The sequence below is a fragment of the Populus trichocarpa genome, chromosome 1, assembly GCF_000002775.5.
Source record: "Populus trichocarpa isolate Nisqually-1 chromosome 1, P.trichocarpa_v4.1, whole genome shotgun sequence".
NCBI classification, from domain to species: Eukaryota; Viridiplantae; Streptophyta; class Magnoliopsida; order Malpighiales; family Salicaceae; genus Populus; species Populus trichocarpa.
The window spans coordinates 15,972,138-15,987,987 of record NC_037285.2 but is presented as its reverse complement, the minus strand read 5'-3'; the positions used below and the strand labels follow the sequence as shown (position 1 = coordinate 15,987,987).

The 15,850-nt window shown below is 33.4% G+C and overlaps 2 protein-coding genes across 5 annotated transcripts; both read left to right on the top strand.

Moving 5' to 3' along the window:
• The first annotated feature begins 3,364 nt into the window (after positions 1 to 3,364).
• Positions 3,365 to 7,388, top strand: LOC7473036 (uncharacterized). 2 transcript variants are annotated; one of them, XM_024605760.2, is made up of 6 exons: positions 3,365 to 3,829; positions 3,944 to 4,076; positions 4,622 to 4,725; positions 5,420 to 5,564; positions 5,655 to 5,795; positions 6,030 to 7,388. In XM_024605760.2, exons 1-6 carry the CDS (start codon positions 3,789 to 3,791, stop codon positions 7,137 to 7,139), a joined length of 1,674 nt encoding a protein of 557 aa, XP_024461528.1. In that variant the 5' UTR covers positions 3,365 to 3,788; the 3' UTR covers positions 7,140 to 7,388. The 2 variants fall into 2 exon arrangements, with proteins under 2 accessions (XP_024461528.1, XP_024461535.1); XM_024605767.2 differs by lacking the exon at positions 4,622 to 4,725.
• A 2,391-nt stretch (positions 7,389 to 9,779) lies between these two features.
• Positions 9,780 to 13,630, top strand: LOC7473035 (uncharacterized). 3 transcript variants are annotated; one of them, XM_052451249.1, is made up of 10 exons: positions 9,822 to 9,879; positions 9,922 to 10,030; positions 10,120 to 10,236; positions 10,701 to 10,774; positions 10,853 to 10,955; positions 11,399 to 11,449; positions 12,142 to 12,295; positions 12,431 to 12,569; positions 13,027 to 13,132; positions 13,225 to 13,630. In XM_052451249.1, the coding sequence occupies exons 2-10, from the start codon at positions 9,922 to 9,924 to the stop codon at positions 13,389 to 13,391; spliced, it is 1,020 nt and encodes a 339-aa protein (XP_052307209.1). In that variant the 5' UTR covers positions 9,822 to 9,879; the 3' UTR covers positions 13,392 to 13,630. The 3 variants fall into 3 exon arrangements, with proteins under 3 accessions (XP_024461696.1, XP_024461682.1, XP_052307209.1); XM_024605928.2 differs by having other exon boundaries at positions 9,780 to 10,030; positions 13,206 to 13,433; XM_024605914.2 differs by having other exon boundaries at positions 9,783 to 10,030.
• Positions 13,631 to 15,850: the final 2,220 nt, after the last annotated feature.

Genomic DNA, 15,850 nt, shown 5'->3' with positions numbered 1-15,850 from the left:
GAAATGAAAAACAAAACAAAATATAAAAGCTAGATTGGATCTACCTTTGTATTGCTATTATGAGAATATGGAGTTAATTAATGAGGGGTTATGTGTTGTAAAGTCCAAAGCTATGCTCGCCTTAGACAAATGAGCACAACTTTTTATTCTATGAATGACTTAAAAGTTTGTATTTTCTTATGGATATGCATCAAATATAGCTAAATTGGTAAATTTAAGGGAATGCAAATTGTATAAAATGAAGAGTCATGATTGCCATGTGTTTATATAAACACTCATTTCTATTGTCAAAACATAACCTATGAGTCGTGTTCTTATAGTTGAAGATGGTAACAATAAAGTAATTGAGGGAGATGATGTTTTTCAAATGGATGAGTTAGTTAATCCATATCGAGTTGCTCCATCTATCAAGTTAGAAAATCCAAATTTTCATGTTATTGAGAATACTTATATTGAGGTTGATGTTGATGTTGATGAGTTAAATGTAATATCAAGTAACAAGGCAAATAGAAAAGCAGATGATGAGATCAACCATGACTTCAACAAAGAAGATGATGTTGTATATGACGATGATGAAAATGTGGAGAAGGTTCTGATTAAAAAGAGTTGAATTGTTTTAATTGTGATCTTTCATTGTGTAACAAAATTGAAAATATATAAGATATTTGTTGGTGCTTTGTAATCATTATATTTATATTTGTTGGATAATTTTGTTGTATATTTTTCTAATTTGTTTTCATTTTTTCAATCATTGCACATATGGTTTTTGTTGTGCTTGTGGGTTTATTGTGAGAATTTTGTGTTTAGTGTGAGAATTGTTGTGGAAAAATGGTGGAAATGGGGCTCTAATTCTTGGCTAGAAAATGGAGAGGGGTTATCATGGGTTTGTTTTGGGGATTATAACAACTAAACAAAAAACAATAATAATAAAAACACAGATAAAATAAAAAGACAATTTCATCATTAATTCACTAGAATCTTGGCACCTGTTTTGGAACTTTTGATAAAACTTATAGAATGTTTAGGATTTTTATACGCGAATATTTCATTGCTGATTTTGTTGTTAATTTCATCACTGATGAAAATATCGAGGCAAAAAAATCCAATACGATACTTTTCGACGATATTTTGTTGTCAATAATTCTGATGGCAATAAAATTACCTACTGAATTTTGTCTAAACACGGATGAAATATTCCGTAAGTGTTTTTTAATTTTATGATAGTGATTTTCTTTATTTTTTCTTATTGTTTTTTTATTCTTTTTCCTACTTCACTTAAGACATTCAATTTGATTAGAACTTTACTAATTAGGCCATTCTTCTTGTATTTAAACAACATTGTAAACTATTTTTCAGAAGAGAATTAATGAAATAAAGACTCTAAGAGGTGTAACTTTATGGATTAAGAATCTTATTTTATTTCTCTACAGTTTAGGATCCTAAAACTTTAAAGATTGAAAACTCTATCCATGTTATATGCTGAGTCAGCACCCTCAACATGAACTTGATGCACTAAGAAAAATTTAATAAATTCTCCTAAATGTTTACCCTAAAATCCGAATCTATGAAATAAATAAAGGAAAAAACCAACTTTCGCAGAAATTATAGCCACGCAATCTGTTGTTCACAGCTGTGGTCTAGTAAGGCTCCTTATTTATTTGTTTATTTATCTATATATATATATATATATTTTTTTTTTTTTATTTTTATTTTCCTTTACCCCACCATAGAATCTGTGGCAGCTGCATGATTTTCTTTGGTATGCTTTTTGATACAATAAGCAACACGGTTGTTAATTCTACTCCCTAACACGTGGAGCTCCCTTGTCTTCCCCTTATTTTCAGCCTAAAATAATGCAAACCGAACGACAGAGCATAGATTTGCTGTTCTTTATCCATGTCTATGCCCAGGTGGAAATGAAAAGGCAACTACTAGCCAGCTAAAAAGTTGAGAATCCTTTTTGACTAAACTAGTTCTTGGAGCCCAAGCACTGGGTTACTTACTTTATTTGCACGGAATCTCTCTAGTAAAAAATCAGGTCAAAATCTATCAATTGCTTTCTATTTTTTAATTTTTTAATGATATTTTTTTTTTGCAAAATAAATAAAATTAATTGATCTGAATTAAAAACTTATCCCATGATTTGAAACTTAAAAAAAAAGGGGATAATGACGAGTAACCTATTCTGTTGTTATTATAAGAGAGCACAAGAACACTTAAAGTTTAATCGTACTATTAACAACTAAATCCCATGATTTGAAATGATTATCCTATTAATTAAAATAATTAAAAATTTCTGAAGATAAATATTACTTGATTTTTTAGAAGGATCCTAGGGAGGCTTCTTCTTCCTCTTCTTCCTCTTCTTCTTCTTCTTTCCCGCCTTATATTATTATAAAATACATGAAGAGTTTTTAAGACGAGATGCTCCGGGAGAGAGTCTTCGGCACATCTTCAACAAGCCCGTGTAGAGACAAGAGAGAGTGAAGGGCAGCTACATGTTTTAGGTCTTAGTCATTACACATAGTACTTTCTTGTAATAAATTTACTTGATAATATTATAATTATGAAAATTTATATAAAAACTAGAAAAAAATGAAAAGCAATTACATATATATTATTTATTGTTTGCTGTCAAGGTTCTGTTTAGTTTTGTATTTTAAAAGTGTTTTCAAAATATTTTGAATTTTTATTTTATTTTTTTCTTTACTTCAAATTAATATGTTTTTGGTGTTTTTAGATCATTTTGATATACTGATATCAAAAATATTTTTTTTAAAATAAAAAAAATATTATTTTGATATGTTTTTAAATAAAAAACACTTTAAAAATCAATCATAACTATGCTTCCAAACACCCTTAATCACAAATCTAATACAAATCCAACCACTTAAAATGACTAAATCGTTTCTCTTTCATTTGGTAAAATCTAGAGAAGTGATAATTACTCGAGAAATGAATTATTAACTGCAAAATTAAAGATATACTTAAATAGAAAATCTTAATAGTCCGAAGTAGTATTATGTATAAGATATTTTTTAAAAATATTTTTTATTTAAAAATATATTAAAATAATTTTTTTTATACCAGATCATGAAATCCATCATAAAACCTTAAAAAATATTAATTTAATGATATATATTTTTAACCTATTTTAACTAAATTATGCCATCTAAAAATAAAATTAACCAAATTATACTTTCTAAAAATAAAATTGACCGGTGCTAACTTGACAAAACTTTTTCAAACCAGGCTAGAAAGGAAAAACACCCGGGAAAGAGTCCTACGTGGCAAGATTCTCTCTCTCTCTCTCTAAAAAAGGCGTTCTCTCTTTCCACACTTTCTCTCTCTCCACACTTTCTCTCTCTTTAGAAAAAAAGGCCAAGAGCCTTTGAGCTTCCTTGTTGCCGATATATATTCCCTCTCTAAAACCAAGCTAAACTCCTTAAATCGAGATAAAAATCTTGTTAATTTAGAGCCCATTTCTTTGTTTCTTTCTTTTCTTTGAATTAAAAGATAATCACCAATCTCCTCAGTTTTGCTTCTTCCAAATTCTTGCATTTCTTCCCTCTTCGAAGTTGTTTCATTTTTTTGCTTCTTGTTCTCCTTAATGCATATTCTTGATACCCGTTTTCTGCATTTCTGCTAATCTTTTTACCTCATCATTGCTTAAAAGAACAACCCCAGAAAACACAAACAAAAAGATAAAAAAAAAAGCAAACAAAGACATAATCTTTTTGTCTCTACAAATATTTTTTTTTTTGTGATTTGTTGAAGGCTAGATCAAAATGTTTGACGGGCTTACAAAGTCCAAGTTTTACACAAAATGGTAGTTTGAAATACCTGGTTTTGTTTTTGTCTTTTATTGTTTCTGTTTTATTGATGCTGCTCTGTTTTGCTGATTGATATTGGTCGGTTCTTTTGTTTTTCTTTGTTGATGCAGCAAGACATTGGTAAAGATGACGAAGACACGCCTTGACGCCTTAAAGAAGAAGAAGAACAGTGTCATAATGTACTTAAAGAATGATATGGCTGATCTCATCAGAACTGATCTTGCTTACAATGCTTTCTGCAGGGTTAGTTTTTTTTTTTTCGATTTTATACATAAATGGACAAAGTGAATTTGATTTTCCGTAGGTTTTCTATGATGTGGACGCCTGAGTTTTTATTTCTTAAAGCCATTAATTAGCACATTTCCAGTCACTTTCTTGAATTGTCAAGAAATCACTTTCTTTATGGGTTTGTCTGTTTTTGTTTATATCAGTCATCTGCAAATACCTAGCTGTTTATTTTGGTTATGGAACCTTTTCCGTTGTTTGCTTCTGTAGAAAAAAAAACATGGCATCCTTGCAAGATTTCCATGGCACATATCTCGATCCATGACGTTTTCTAGTATAGTAATAAACTAATAATAAATCTTCGTGGGACCTAATTTGTCGTCGCTTCCCCGTTCATGCTTTCCATTAATCCAAATGCACCTTCTTGAAAGTCCTGTGCAATTTAGCTGATAAACTCATGTTTCTTAAAAATAAAAATATACTCTTTGACAACAGACACAGGCAGATAAAGTCTTCATGTCCTGAGTATCAGAGCTAATGATTTCTTTTGCGTGATGATGCAGGCAGAAGGGCTTCTTGTTGAGCAAAACATGTTAACCTGTTACAATTTCATTGAGCTGTTCTGTGGCTGTATCTCAAGCAATCTTTCACTCATCAACAAACAGAAGTATGAATTGCTATTCAACATGCTTTCGACTACTCATTTATTGTTTATCAATTCTTTTCTTTTGCATCAAGTATCTCTCTCTCATTCTATATGGCATGCAACCAATTAGAACAAATGTAAATTGCCAACGCAGTCATCTAAGGAAAAAAAAATGAAGAACAACACCAAATTGTTTTCAAGGAATGGTAAGGAAAGCACAGACCCGAAAAGCCCACTAATTCATGCGTAGTAGCCGTAACCTACTGCTAGTAAAGCTCATGAAATTGACACCTGACCACAGAGCTCATGCATCTTACCTTATCTCTATCAAAACCTCGAGGAGTCCTAATTTTTCTGCCCGTTTCTATGTATTTATACCAGTAAACACAGGTTACAAGGGGTGGTAAGAGCTAACACCATTTAGGAAAATGGCCTCTAGAAACGGCAATATTGGTGAAAATACTGGCTGTGACAACTGAAAATTAATACAAGAAGGAACCTTAGTTTTGTGTCTTCAAGTTTACTATTGGAGGAACTACGAGACTTTAGTTTTCTGTATGCTATTATGATAGTGTTGTGAGGCCTTAAGCTAATTCATTTTTAGATGTTTGGCTTTCGAAACTTTTCATGCTCTCAGTCTCGGGTTGCATTTTCAAATCAGCTGTTTTTAGCATGTCACTCACACATCTTCTTCTACATTCCTTTTCTGATTCAGGGAATGCCCCGAGGAATGCAGAGAAGCTGTGCAGTCTCTAATATATGCTGCAGCGAGATTTTCTGAATTCCCAGAACTCCGAGATCTTCGATCTGCATTCATTGGTAGATATGGACCTTCTCTTGAAGCATTCGTTAATAAGGAGGTCATAACAGATAGCTCCTCTGCATTATTTTCTCTTTCATTGGGATCATATTGGTTTTTCGTTCTGATGTGGCTGATTACTGATGTGCAGTTTGTTGAGATGTTGAAGCCAAAGTCTACCACAAAGGAGATTAAGCTTCAGTTAATGCATGACATAGCACATGATTTTTCCATAGAATGGAATGCAAAGTCTTTGGAGCAGAAACTCTTTAAACCACCCCCGTCTCAACAAGTAAGCTTCCCTGACTATCCCAATTACTATTTACCCATGCTGAAAGGGAAATCGATAGGATTCTGGAAATGGAGTGTCAAAATATGTTGGCTGCTAATTAAGATTGTTACTTGTGTCTCTGACCAAATTTCCTTCAAAGAATGATTATTGGACACTAAAAGCCATACTGCTTGAAAGCATTTGAAGATCTGATATCCAGATGATAATTAGAACGGGCATGACTTTTTTCTGCAGGACCATCATAGGCATGAACCTTTACCCAGTACTTATAATGATGTACACAAGCTGAAGGAAAGCAAGGATGATGCGTTTACAAAAAAGAACAGCTTGAATGATGATGATGATGATGATGATTACAGATGGGAAAAGAACAATGATGATGCTTCAACAAAAAGAGTCAGCCATGACTTGGGCAACAGTGTGAATGACACAAGGGAGGATACCTTGCTAAAAAGAGATGAAAGGATTTTCAAATATCAAGGAAGAAAGAATGTCAGTGATGACAGATACAAGCTGCAAAGCAGCAGTGAAGATGAAGTGTTTTCAGTCAGCAGGAGAGATAGCACTGACCAAGATACCACACTAGCTAGTTCGAGTTCAGTTGGAAGTGTTTCAGAGGATGAAGTAGATAGCAAGAAGCCTATTTCCTATAGATTTACTCCTCCCCCTTACCGCAGAACAATAGTTGAGAAAGAAAGCAAGATTGAAGAACCCCTAAAATCAAGTGATAAAGTTGCTGCGGAGGAAGATAATCATGCAGACGATTCGACCAATGAAACCAAGCCAAAACCAAGATCAGTCCGAAGGAGGCCATTGAAGCCACCACCAGGGCACACAAATTTTGGCAGTATTGAAAGACCATTGAAGCCACCACCAGGTCGTGAAAGAGTTGGCAGTATTGAAAGCGATGAGTCTGCCAGTATTAATTCAACTGCAATGAAGCAAGAAGAGCCTAGACGAGGTCTTAGAATCTTTCTAACAGATGATGATGATGATGATCAAAGGGATGGAGAAGAAAAGGAAATAGATGGACTTTTGATGCATTATAGTAAGAATGACTCACCTTATGAACCGAGCAAGTTGAATCCATATACCAACCCTCCTTCAAGGAAAACAAGTGATGATTCTGGTAAAAGCACGAGGCACAGAAATGCAATATCTGAGTTACCTCTTCCACCTGGGAGAGCAACAAGCCCGCGAGAACCAGGAACTCAAACAGGCGCAGCAACAAGGCTTGGTCGAGCTGTTTCAGCACAGCCAGAGATAATGACTGGTCGAGTGCATCCCAACCTCCCAGATTATGATGAATTGGCAGCTCGGATTGCAGCTCTTAAGGGAAGATAAAAAGATTTCTTTAGGCTCTTAGATAGCTTACTCAGCATTCTTTCTATACTTTAAAACGCAAAAAAAAAAAAAAAAAAAAGGGTATTCTGCTAAACTTGTACTCTTCTGGAGTACTGTCTACTCATAGGTGAGGTACTCAGAATTAGTAGTTTTAGCTTTCTAACCATTTGATTCCTTAAAATTTGTTACACTCTAAAATATGTCGAAAAAGATGCAGATTCTAATACATTCATGATACGTTTAGGTTCAGATTGCCTTTTCCATGTCTTTCTTGATCTTGGACATTGAAGTGCTTCTCTAATTCTAATAATAGCAGCAACTCAGGCTGCAAATGTGTGTTTTTTTTTTTTTTTCATGCTTTGCTTTTGTAGAATGTAATAGTTGATTAATGTAATTTTCTGATTTAATATGCCAAAAACAATTTTCTACGACATATATGTAAATAGCCCATAGGTTAACAATTTGTTGAATAGCCAAGTCATTATGGGAGGTGTTTAATTTATATTTATTTTTATATTTTTAAATTATTTTAATATGCTGGTATTAAAAATAATTTTTTAAAAATAATCACATTTTTAAATATCCTTTTAATCTTACCACTGATTCGATCGTGTTTGTCTACATCTAAAGTATTTCATACCTCAATGAAGATTTCTCACACTCTCACTACTCGTTGTAATACAAGCAGAACACACCAGAAAATATTTAGTGCACAACAACTTACATGAATCCTTCTCCCCAACTCTTTAATAACCCAACAAAGGAATACACAAGTCTTACATTTTATGCACAATGAACCTTCTTGTAGAAAAACTGTGGAAGTTACAAATAAAAACTCTCCCCAATTCTTAGCAAGCGGGGCAGTTCACTACATGTTCTCCATGAACTTGGTAGTTTTGAAGACATGTTCACCCATGTCCCATGCTGGTTACCAACTCTCCCATGATCTGGCCATTTTTCTCCTACAACTAGACACTACTGTTGCAACTTCCTTGGATGCCAACTTGCAAGCCAACTGGCCAACTTCCTAACACCACTGCTGCTACTAAAGGTGGTTGTTTTTTTAATTACGATAGGTGCAGCTTAATTAATCAGGTATTGGGTTTGCTCTTTATAGGTTATCAGTTCGAGTTTCACAAACTTCAGGGTCACTGGAGACTCACATGGTCATTAACTTCAAGGCCCGTGAGATTAGTCGATGTGCACGCAAGCTGGCCCGGACACCCATATTAATAAAAAAAAATAGAAAAATTAGTTGTGTTCGTCATGAATTAGTCGAGGTACGCGCAAAGCTAACCCGAACACCCACATTAATAAAATAAAACAGAAAAGTTAGTTGTATTCGCCATGGATCCAGCAGTCCATCGTTCAAGCCTATGTTTATACCAACATATAACCACTGGTCACACAAATTGTTACACGCTTCCTAACAATTTCACCACTATACACGCGAGTTCCCAGCTCCTTGTGCAAATTTCAAGTAGTGTGTTCGTTGGTGCAACCTTGTTCTTTAAATTGTTACAAATCAATGTTTTTCTTCTACGAAACCTCTTGCAGGTTATGTTCCATTCACCAAGAACTTGGCTCGCTGATTCTTTAATTTTATCTTAGCCAAAACTACGATGATCTAGGATTTTGACAACTTGCTCCTCTTTTGATTCCCATTGTCTTCATAAAATAGTTCCTAGCAGCTCACATGGAATGTAGGGTTAAGTTTTATCCATTCAGGTAACTTCAGCCTATATACCACTATTATCATTTTTTTGGCACCAAACCTTCCATGCCTTAGAGGGTGTTAATTTAAAAATGTGGTTGCAATTGTTTTTTCAAATGTTTTTTTACTCGAAAATGTATCATAATAATGTTTTGTTTTAGTTTTTAAAAATTATTTTTGATATCAATACATCAAAACGATCTAAAAATATCAAAAAATATTAATTTTAAACAAAAAAAATTAAAAATTAAAAGAACTCACGTCTTTTAATCTTACTAACAATCTTCTTTTAGATATGTTAAGTTAACTTAAGTAAAATGCACCTTGTCAGCATGCAACAGGCTTGGATTCAATACTCCAGTAAACCCTTTCTTCATTTTCTTTTCCTCCTTTTTCTACTTTGCCTTGAAATCCTATGTAGCTTGCAACCATCGACTTGTTTTTGTCGCAAGAATAATGTATTGCTTCTTAGCCCTTTCCATGACTGCCTGAGCAATCCTCATCCTCCGGAACAAGTCTTATCAAGCCTTTGAGACGCGTCAATCTCTCCTAAATCTTCTCATGGTCACGTGATTGTTTGGCATATGAATTTGGGTCACAAATCCTTATAAGCTTCAGAGCCCGAATACCCTTTGTCATAAGGGTAAATTTCTCACTCAAATTTCTGCCTACCGTGCGTCAATCTAGCCCTAAAACTTTTTTTTATTTTAAATTAATATTTTTTAATTATTTTAAATTAATACTTTTTAATTATTTTAATATGTTCATATTAAAAAGTAATTTTTTTCAAAAAAAATTATTTTAATATATTATTAAATAAAAAAATTATTAAATAAAAATTATTTTAAAAAATAATTATTACCCCTCTCTCAAATATCACAACTTAAAGAGGATATAAATAACGAAAGCAAAAAACGTATACCTGATAAACATATTTTTACCCAGGCTAAAAATTAAATATTTATTCTCTTTCTTGTATTTCTCTCTTAAGAAATAATAATCAAATCTGCTGCTAAACACCATTCACCAGTAGGAAAAGAGGATTTAGAAAAATTGAATCAAGAGCAAATGGAGGAGGAGGGCCAAGAGGATCATGTGATGAGCGAGGTTCATCTTGGTTGCCCACCTGGCTCCTCTGGGCCCCATATTTCTCATTTCACCATCTCCATCCCGCCTGGTAATTGATTTTGATTTTGCTCTCCAAACTTCATTGCATTCTTATGTAATTAATCTTCATTTTTGGTTCACGATAATTAATTATGTTAGGTGTTGATTGTGGAAGATTTAATAATCTGTTCAAAGATGAGCAAGTTCCTATGCACCAAATGGTTTGTGTGGATGAAGATGGTGATCTTATATTAACCAGACGCCATGCTCATCACTGTAAGTACTCACAAATCTCTCTCTCTCTACTGGATTTACTTGTTGTGTCATATTACTGAATATATATATGATTAGCAGTGCAAGTTGTAATTAGATTGTAAGTTGTAACTCCCGAAATTTTTTTGGGAATTTTTTAACGGCCTTGACAAGGGTTTTTAACATGAACCTGAAAAACTTGATGTAAAATAGTGAATTTCCTACCAATAATAATAAAAAAAATCCAGTAGGCACCGAGACTGATTATCTTGCCTAATAATAGCGCAGTGTTCATATTTGTGAACAATTAGATTTGCAGGTTGGTTTTTGTTCACCTTCTTACCAAACCCTTTCCATTTCTGCTTTTTTTAACTGAGTGAATAAGTTGTGATAAATGATGAAAAGATTGATATGATCTTCCTTCTTAAGTTTGGATTTATGAGAAAGATTTGAACTCTCTTGGAGTATTTTGTTGTCCAAATGTGCAGATTTGCCGACTCGTAGTTTTAGTGTAACCATCCAGCATAATATCACATCATCAATTTCAAATGTTGGGTTGCAGGTGATTATTGGTTTCTTAGTAAGTTTTTATTTTTATTGAGATAATCATAATCATATATAACCTGTTCTCCACTCTCAGGTTTGGAAGGCTGAATTACTGTTATCTGATTTTGTATTGCATAAGATGTTGACTTCATCTGATTTTGATGAGATTGTTTCATTAGAACTTGGAGCTGGAACAGGTATGGTGATCACTGGTGCTATATCATTTCTGTCAAATATTATGTCACTTGTGATTTGATTGCCATACAATGTGATTTGATCATGTTGCTCCTGGCATCCAGTGACTAGATCCTGGCCACTTTTTTTTTTTTAAAAGAGTTTCCTGTAATTCAAGAAGATTTGCTAGCAAAACTGAGAAATTGTAGTGCAGGAATTTAGAAAGAATGACAAATACCCACCCGCCAGCGTTGGTCGAAATGAATTGGATTCTGTCTGAAATGAATAGAAAATAAGGGTCCCATGGATTCATCTTCTGATTCTTAGTAGCAGCTGAGTCAGTTGTACAATCTCAAAATTTTCTTTTTGGATATTATATGTTCTAAATTCAACTATCTTAAATGCTCTCAACCTGAATCATGAGTATTTTTTGTGTGACAGGAATTTATTTCACTGTCTTTGCCAGGGCTAGTCGGTATGTTGCTTGCACATGTTGCTAAAACAGTGTTCCTAACAGGTATCCAATGGCTGTGTTTATATGTTGAACCTTATCTTTATGGGTTTTTATTGTTAGATCATCCAAGATTATCACTCTCAGGAGTGCACCTTTCAATTACTTAAATTTTTTATTGTGTCAATCGTTTGGGTTGACATGCCAATCAATTGTTCGCAACATTTTGTATCTTCTATAACCTTTTTTTTCTACTTTCAAATTAGAATTTGGTTTGTTGCTTGAATTAATGCAGCAAAGTTGAAGAAAATATGGAATTCTGTTTATAACTAGTGGTGATCTTAAATTCGTTGGTTTCCATGAATTTTATCTTCTGTGGTAGGCGAATTTGGATCCATATATTGTTTTTTACTAGCTGTGGTGGTGAAAATTTACTCTATCTCCACTCCAAGGTGGTTGTGCTTCTGTTTATTTTTGTCAGTCTCATGGTAATTGCCCATTTAAAAATGTGCTTTTGGATAAGTTTCTCCTTTCTTAATTGTCCATCATTAGAATGCAGGAGCTATGATATTTCATATGTCAAATTAGCAGAACATTCATATTGGAAAATCATATTTAATTATTGAGTTGGAATGATTTGATTAATATTTCGCTAAAATGCTCTTTTCAAAGAAGGTGAACTCTTAGGGACAGAGTAAGGTTAGACATGCTTGTGATTTCATATTCTTGAACAAACCGCTTTCTGTAATTTTCTACAGACCGTGGAGATGAAATCCTTGACAACTGTGCAAGTAATGTTGATCTCAATTCTGAAGTGTTAAACTATCAAGGAAGCATTCATGTCCGTGAACTTGATTGGATGGGCTCCTGGCCACCATCAACAAGTTCAGGAAATTCTACGTGTCATAAAAGGTTAATTGATATTCTTTTCAACAGTCACTGTAGTTTCTTATCTGTCAAAAGAGTTTTTCCTCATTTTATAGTTATTTTATTTGATAGTGATATACTTTAAGAAAAACATTGCATTTTCTTCAATGGTGATAACAGTTATTCTTGGACGTCCTCGAATGTTGAAGAAGCTGAGAGAGCTGCTTTACTTGTAGCTGCTGATGTAATTTACAGTGATGATCTAACTGATGCTCTTTTCTGTGTTCTGGAGAAACTAATGTCCCTTAGTCCAAAAAAGGTATGCATCAATAAAGGAGAACACATTAATGCAGTCCGGATAGGATAGCAAGCAATATGAAGTAGCATTTATAAATCAGGATGGAACAGTGATAACATATGAAACATTTGAGATCTTTATATGATATAATTGACCTGTTTTAGTAAGAACACATGTCATGGCAACATGACTTATGCAGTCCTTATGGGGGGGGGGGGGGGGGGTTCTTTCTTAGTAGATTACAAAAGGTTGAATGGTGCCAGTTCATCCAGCCAAAGGAAGCATACAAGGCTCTCAATGGATGCATTGCTAGATGAACTACAATGCATTGGTTATCACTGTTTATAAGTCATCCCATATGCACTTTGAATCATGATTCTGTTGCATTTCACAGTATTTGCAGGATTGCTTTGTTAGAATTCTTGAAGCTCAATGTTCGGCAAGATATTAATTGGCAGTTGCATTTCTTTGTTTTAAGGTTTTGTACTTGGCGTTGGAAAAGCGCTACAACTTCAGTCTAGATGATCTTGATGTTGTGGCAAATGGTTACTCACATTTCCGAAGTTATCTTAGAGGGCAGGAAGGTGAGTTTGTTCCATATTATTTCTCTGCTTGACATACTATAATCCATTTCCAATTTTTAAATTTATAATATAGTGATGTATGCGTGATGCAGACTATGACAACCTTAAACACGGATCCTCCCCTTGTTTTGTGGGAAAATGTCTTGACCTGTCATTAATTCCGCAATATGTTCGAGAATATGAGAGAGGAAATGATGTAGAGCTTTGGCAAATCATGTACAATGCAAGAAAACCTAACTTGGGGGATTCTTGTGACTGATGTTGCCATCTATATCTATTTTCTGTGATCCATGGTTTCTCTCTTCGTCTATGGACATTATGGTCGAAAATTTAAATGGCTGGACTTGGCGGCATAGCAATTCCATCATATATGTTTTACTCGATAAAAAGATTTTCCCGTATTTTAATGCTCGGTGAAATGTACATGCATATATCTGGAAGTGAGGAACTGGGCCTTTTCTTGAGCTTGAATTCAAATCAAAATCACTTTGTTTTTTAGGATTTGGCTAGCTTCCACCTTATTATATGACTTGCAATATGGTTCTTTACCTCCTCTTTCTTTTAACTCACTTAAATGTACTTTGTGAAAGTGTTGGAAGGTTCAATTCTGTGTTGGAGGCTCTGACTCGTCAGTTAGACAATCTCCCTTTCTGTACACAAATACATGATAGGAGTGATGTTAATAACATAACATTAAAAGAAAATTACACTAATAGCTTAGTGCCATACTAGCCCGTGGCTTGGACCAAGATGATTATTTTAACGAAAAAAAAGAATATCTAGATCCTAATAAATTTTTCAACATTGTTATTAAGCTTGGGAAATGTGTCAAACTTCAAAAAAATTGATGTGATTTTTTTGCTTAACTTGGGTTTTAAATTAAATCTTATTAGGGTTGCTCAAGTGTGATTTTATTGACTTGGTGGGTTCAAGGAAAAAATATATATATAAAAAAAATCATGTTATGTTAATTTTGATTAACTAGCCAAACTTGCGACCTAATTTATGAACTCTATTATGTTTAGTTAATTATTTTCATTTGACTGTATAATAAAAAACACAAAAAATATTTTATAATCAATCTAATATTGAAGGATAATTTAAAAAAAAAATTAATAAAAATTCAACATTGAAGGATGTAATTAGAAAAATAATCAAAAGATTAAAAACACAAAGGGCAAATAAAAAAAGAATAAGAAAAGACTAGATGCATAGACCCAAGTGGCCTAGTGTGGCTGAGCATTTTATGAAAAACCCTAAGTGATTGGGCTTAAGGTAGGTTTGCGTGCTTAGGTCAATAATTTTTTTTTTAGGTGATAGACAACAGGTCATTCACCTCTTATTTTTTTTTTAAAAAAGACAATATATCATTTGTTGGATTGTAGCGTAAAATTTGCACACTACTATGGTGGCCGGAAGAACAAGGATAACATTTTTTTTTTCAACTCATTTTCACCTAAAAATATCTTTCCAAATCACATAATAACCCTAAAATTACCTAAAAAATTAATTGCTTGAGAAATGTCTAAACCAAGCTTGATTTTCATTCTCATGAATGTTTAAAGAAAACAATCATCACCATCAAATTTTCCATATCGAATATAACTTGATGACAGCAAGAACAACAAGTTTCTTTGCCAAAAGAGGCCTAACCAACCTTTTCTCTCTCCTTAGCTTTTTAAGGTGACTTTCTTTCTCTTCTCTCAAAGCTATGAACTAAAAAATAAACAAAATAAACTTTGAATCACAATAAAAAATTATCATAAATTTGGTACGAGACATGTAATTTCTCCATATTTTACTTTTCATCACTCATTCTTTTAATTTTGTGTTTTGATGATAAATTGGAGCCTAGTTCTATTTAATTAGGCCATTAAAGGGTTAAACTAAAAGGGAAAAAAAGTTCAAAAATGAAAAAAAATCAGGTGGTTATTAGCATGCCATTTAGTTGATTTGTTAATATATACCAATAACTTTTCTCTTTGTGTCTTTTTATAACCTGCACTTGTGGTTTTATTATTTCTTTCATGGTCTTCCTTGTTCTTTGATAAAGTTATGAAAAAATTCAGAATGGATATGGGCTTTCTATGGTTGCCTATGAGGCTGTTGACTAACCTGCAAAACAAGTCTTTTATCAGAATAGAAGATTTTACAATGCTTAAATTATTAAATGTAGAAGGGGTGGAATGTGTGTTTAAAAATAGAGTGTGTAGAGAGAGAATGTTTGGAGTATGGACAATAATGTATATTGTAGGCTTAAGAGAGCCTCATTTCTTCCCTAGTGACCTATGATATTTATAGATACCAAAAGTCGCATAAGCTTACTTTATGGAGAGGGAAAATTATTGGGAATATTTGCTTTCTTATATAGTTATGTCATTGGTTAGTGTGCCATATTTTTTTATTGGTTGATAGGTTTGTGCTTGAGAGAAAGATATTGGTGAAAATGATGTCCAAACTAGGAAAGTTGATGCAAAGTTAGGCTTAGATGTAGTCATTGTTGGAAAGAGTAGTCAGGCTAGAAAAATTAATGCAAAGTCAGGCTTGGAAATGATTATTGATGGAAAGTTTGACTTGAGAAAGGTTGTTTATTGGCAAGAAAGGGTGGTCTAGGTGTAGGGTTTAATTGGGACATGATTGAAGAGGGTTTATTTAGGTTTGGATTTTCTCATATCCTTCTTTCTTTCCTATATTTGGTTTGGGTTGGCTAGGAGAGAG

Bases quoted from the DNA above. Each gene is read 5' to 3' on its own strand.
- LOC7473036 (XM_024605760.2), top strand. From the start codon at position 3,789: ATGTTTGACGGGCTTACAAAGTCCAAGTTTTACACAAAATG. The intron at 4,077-4,621 runs GTTAGTTTTTTT...GTGATGATGCAG, and splicing joins CTTACAATGCTTTCTGCAGG to GCAGAAGGGCTTCTTGTTGA. The intron at 5,796-6,029 runs GTAAGCTTCCCT...TTTTTTCTGCAG, and splicing joins AACCACCCCCGTCTCAACAA to GACCATCATAGGCATGAACC.
- LOC7473035 (XM_024605914.2), top strand. From the start codon at position 9,922: ATGGAGGAGGAGGGCCAAGAGGATCATGTGATGAGCGAGGTTCATCTT. The intron at 10,237-10,700 runs GTAAGTACTCAC...CCAAATGTGCAG, and splicing joins CAGACGCCATGCTCATCACT to ATTTGCCGACTCGTAGTTTT. The intron at 10,775-10,852 runs GTGATTATTGGT...CTCCACTCTCAG, and splicing joins TTTCAAATGTTGGGTTGCAG to GTTTGGAAGGCTGAATTACT.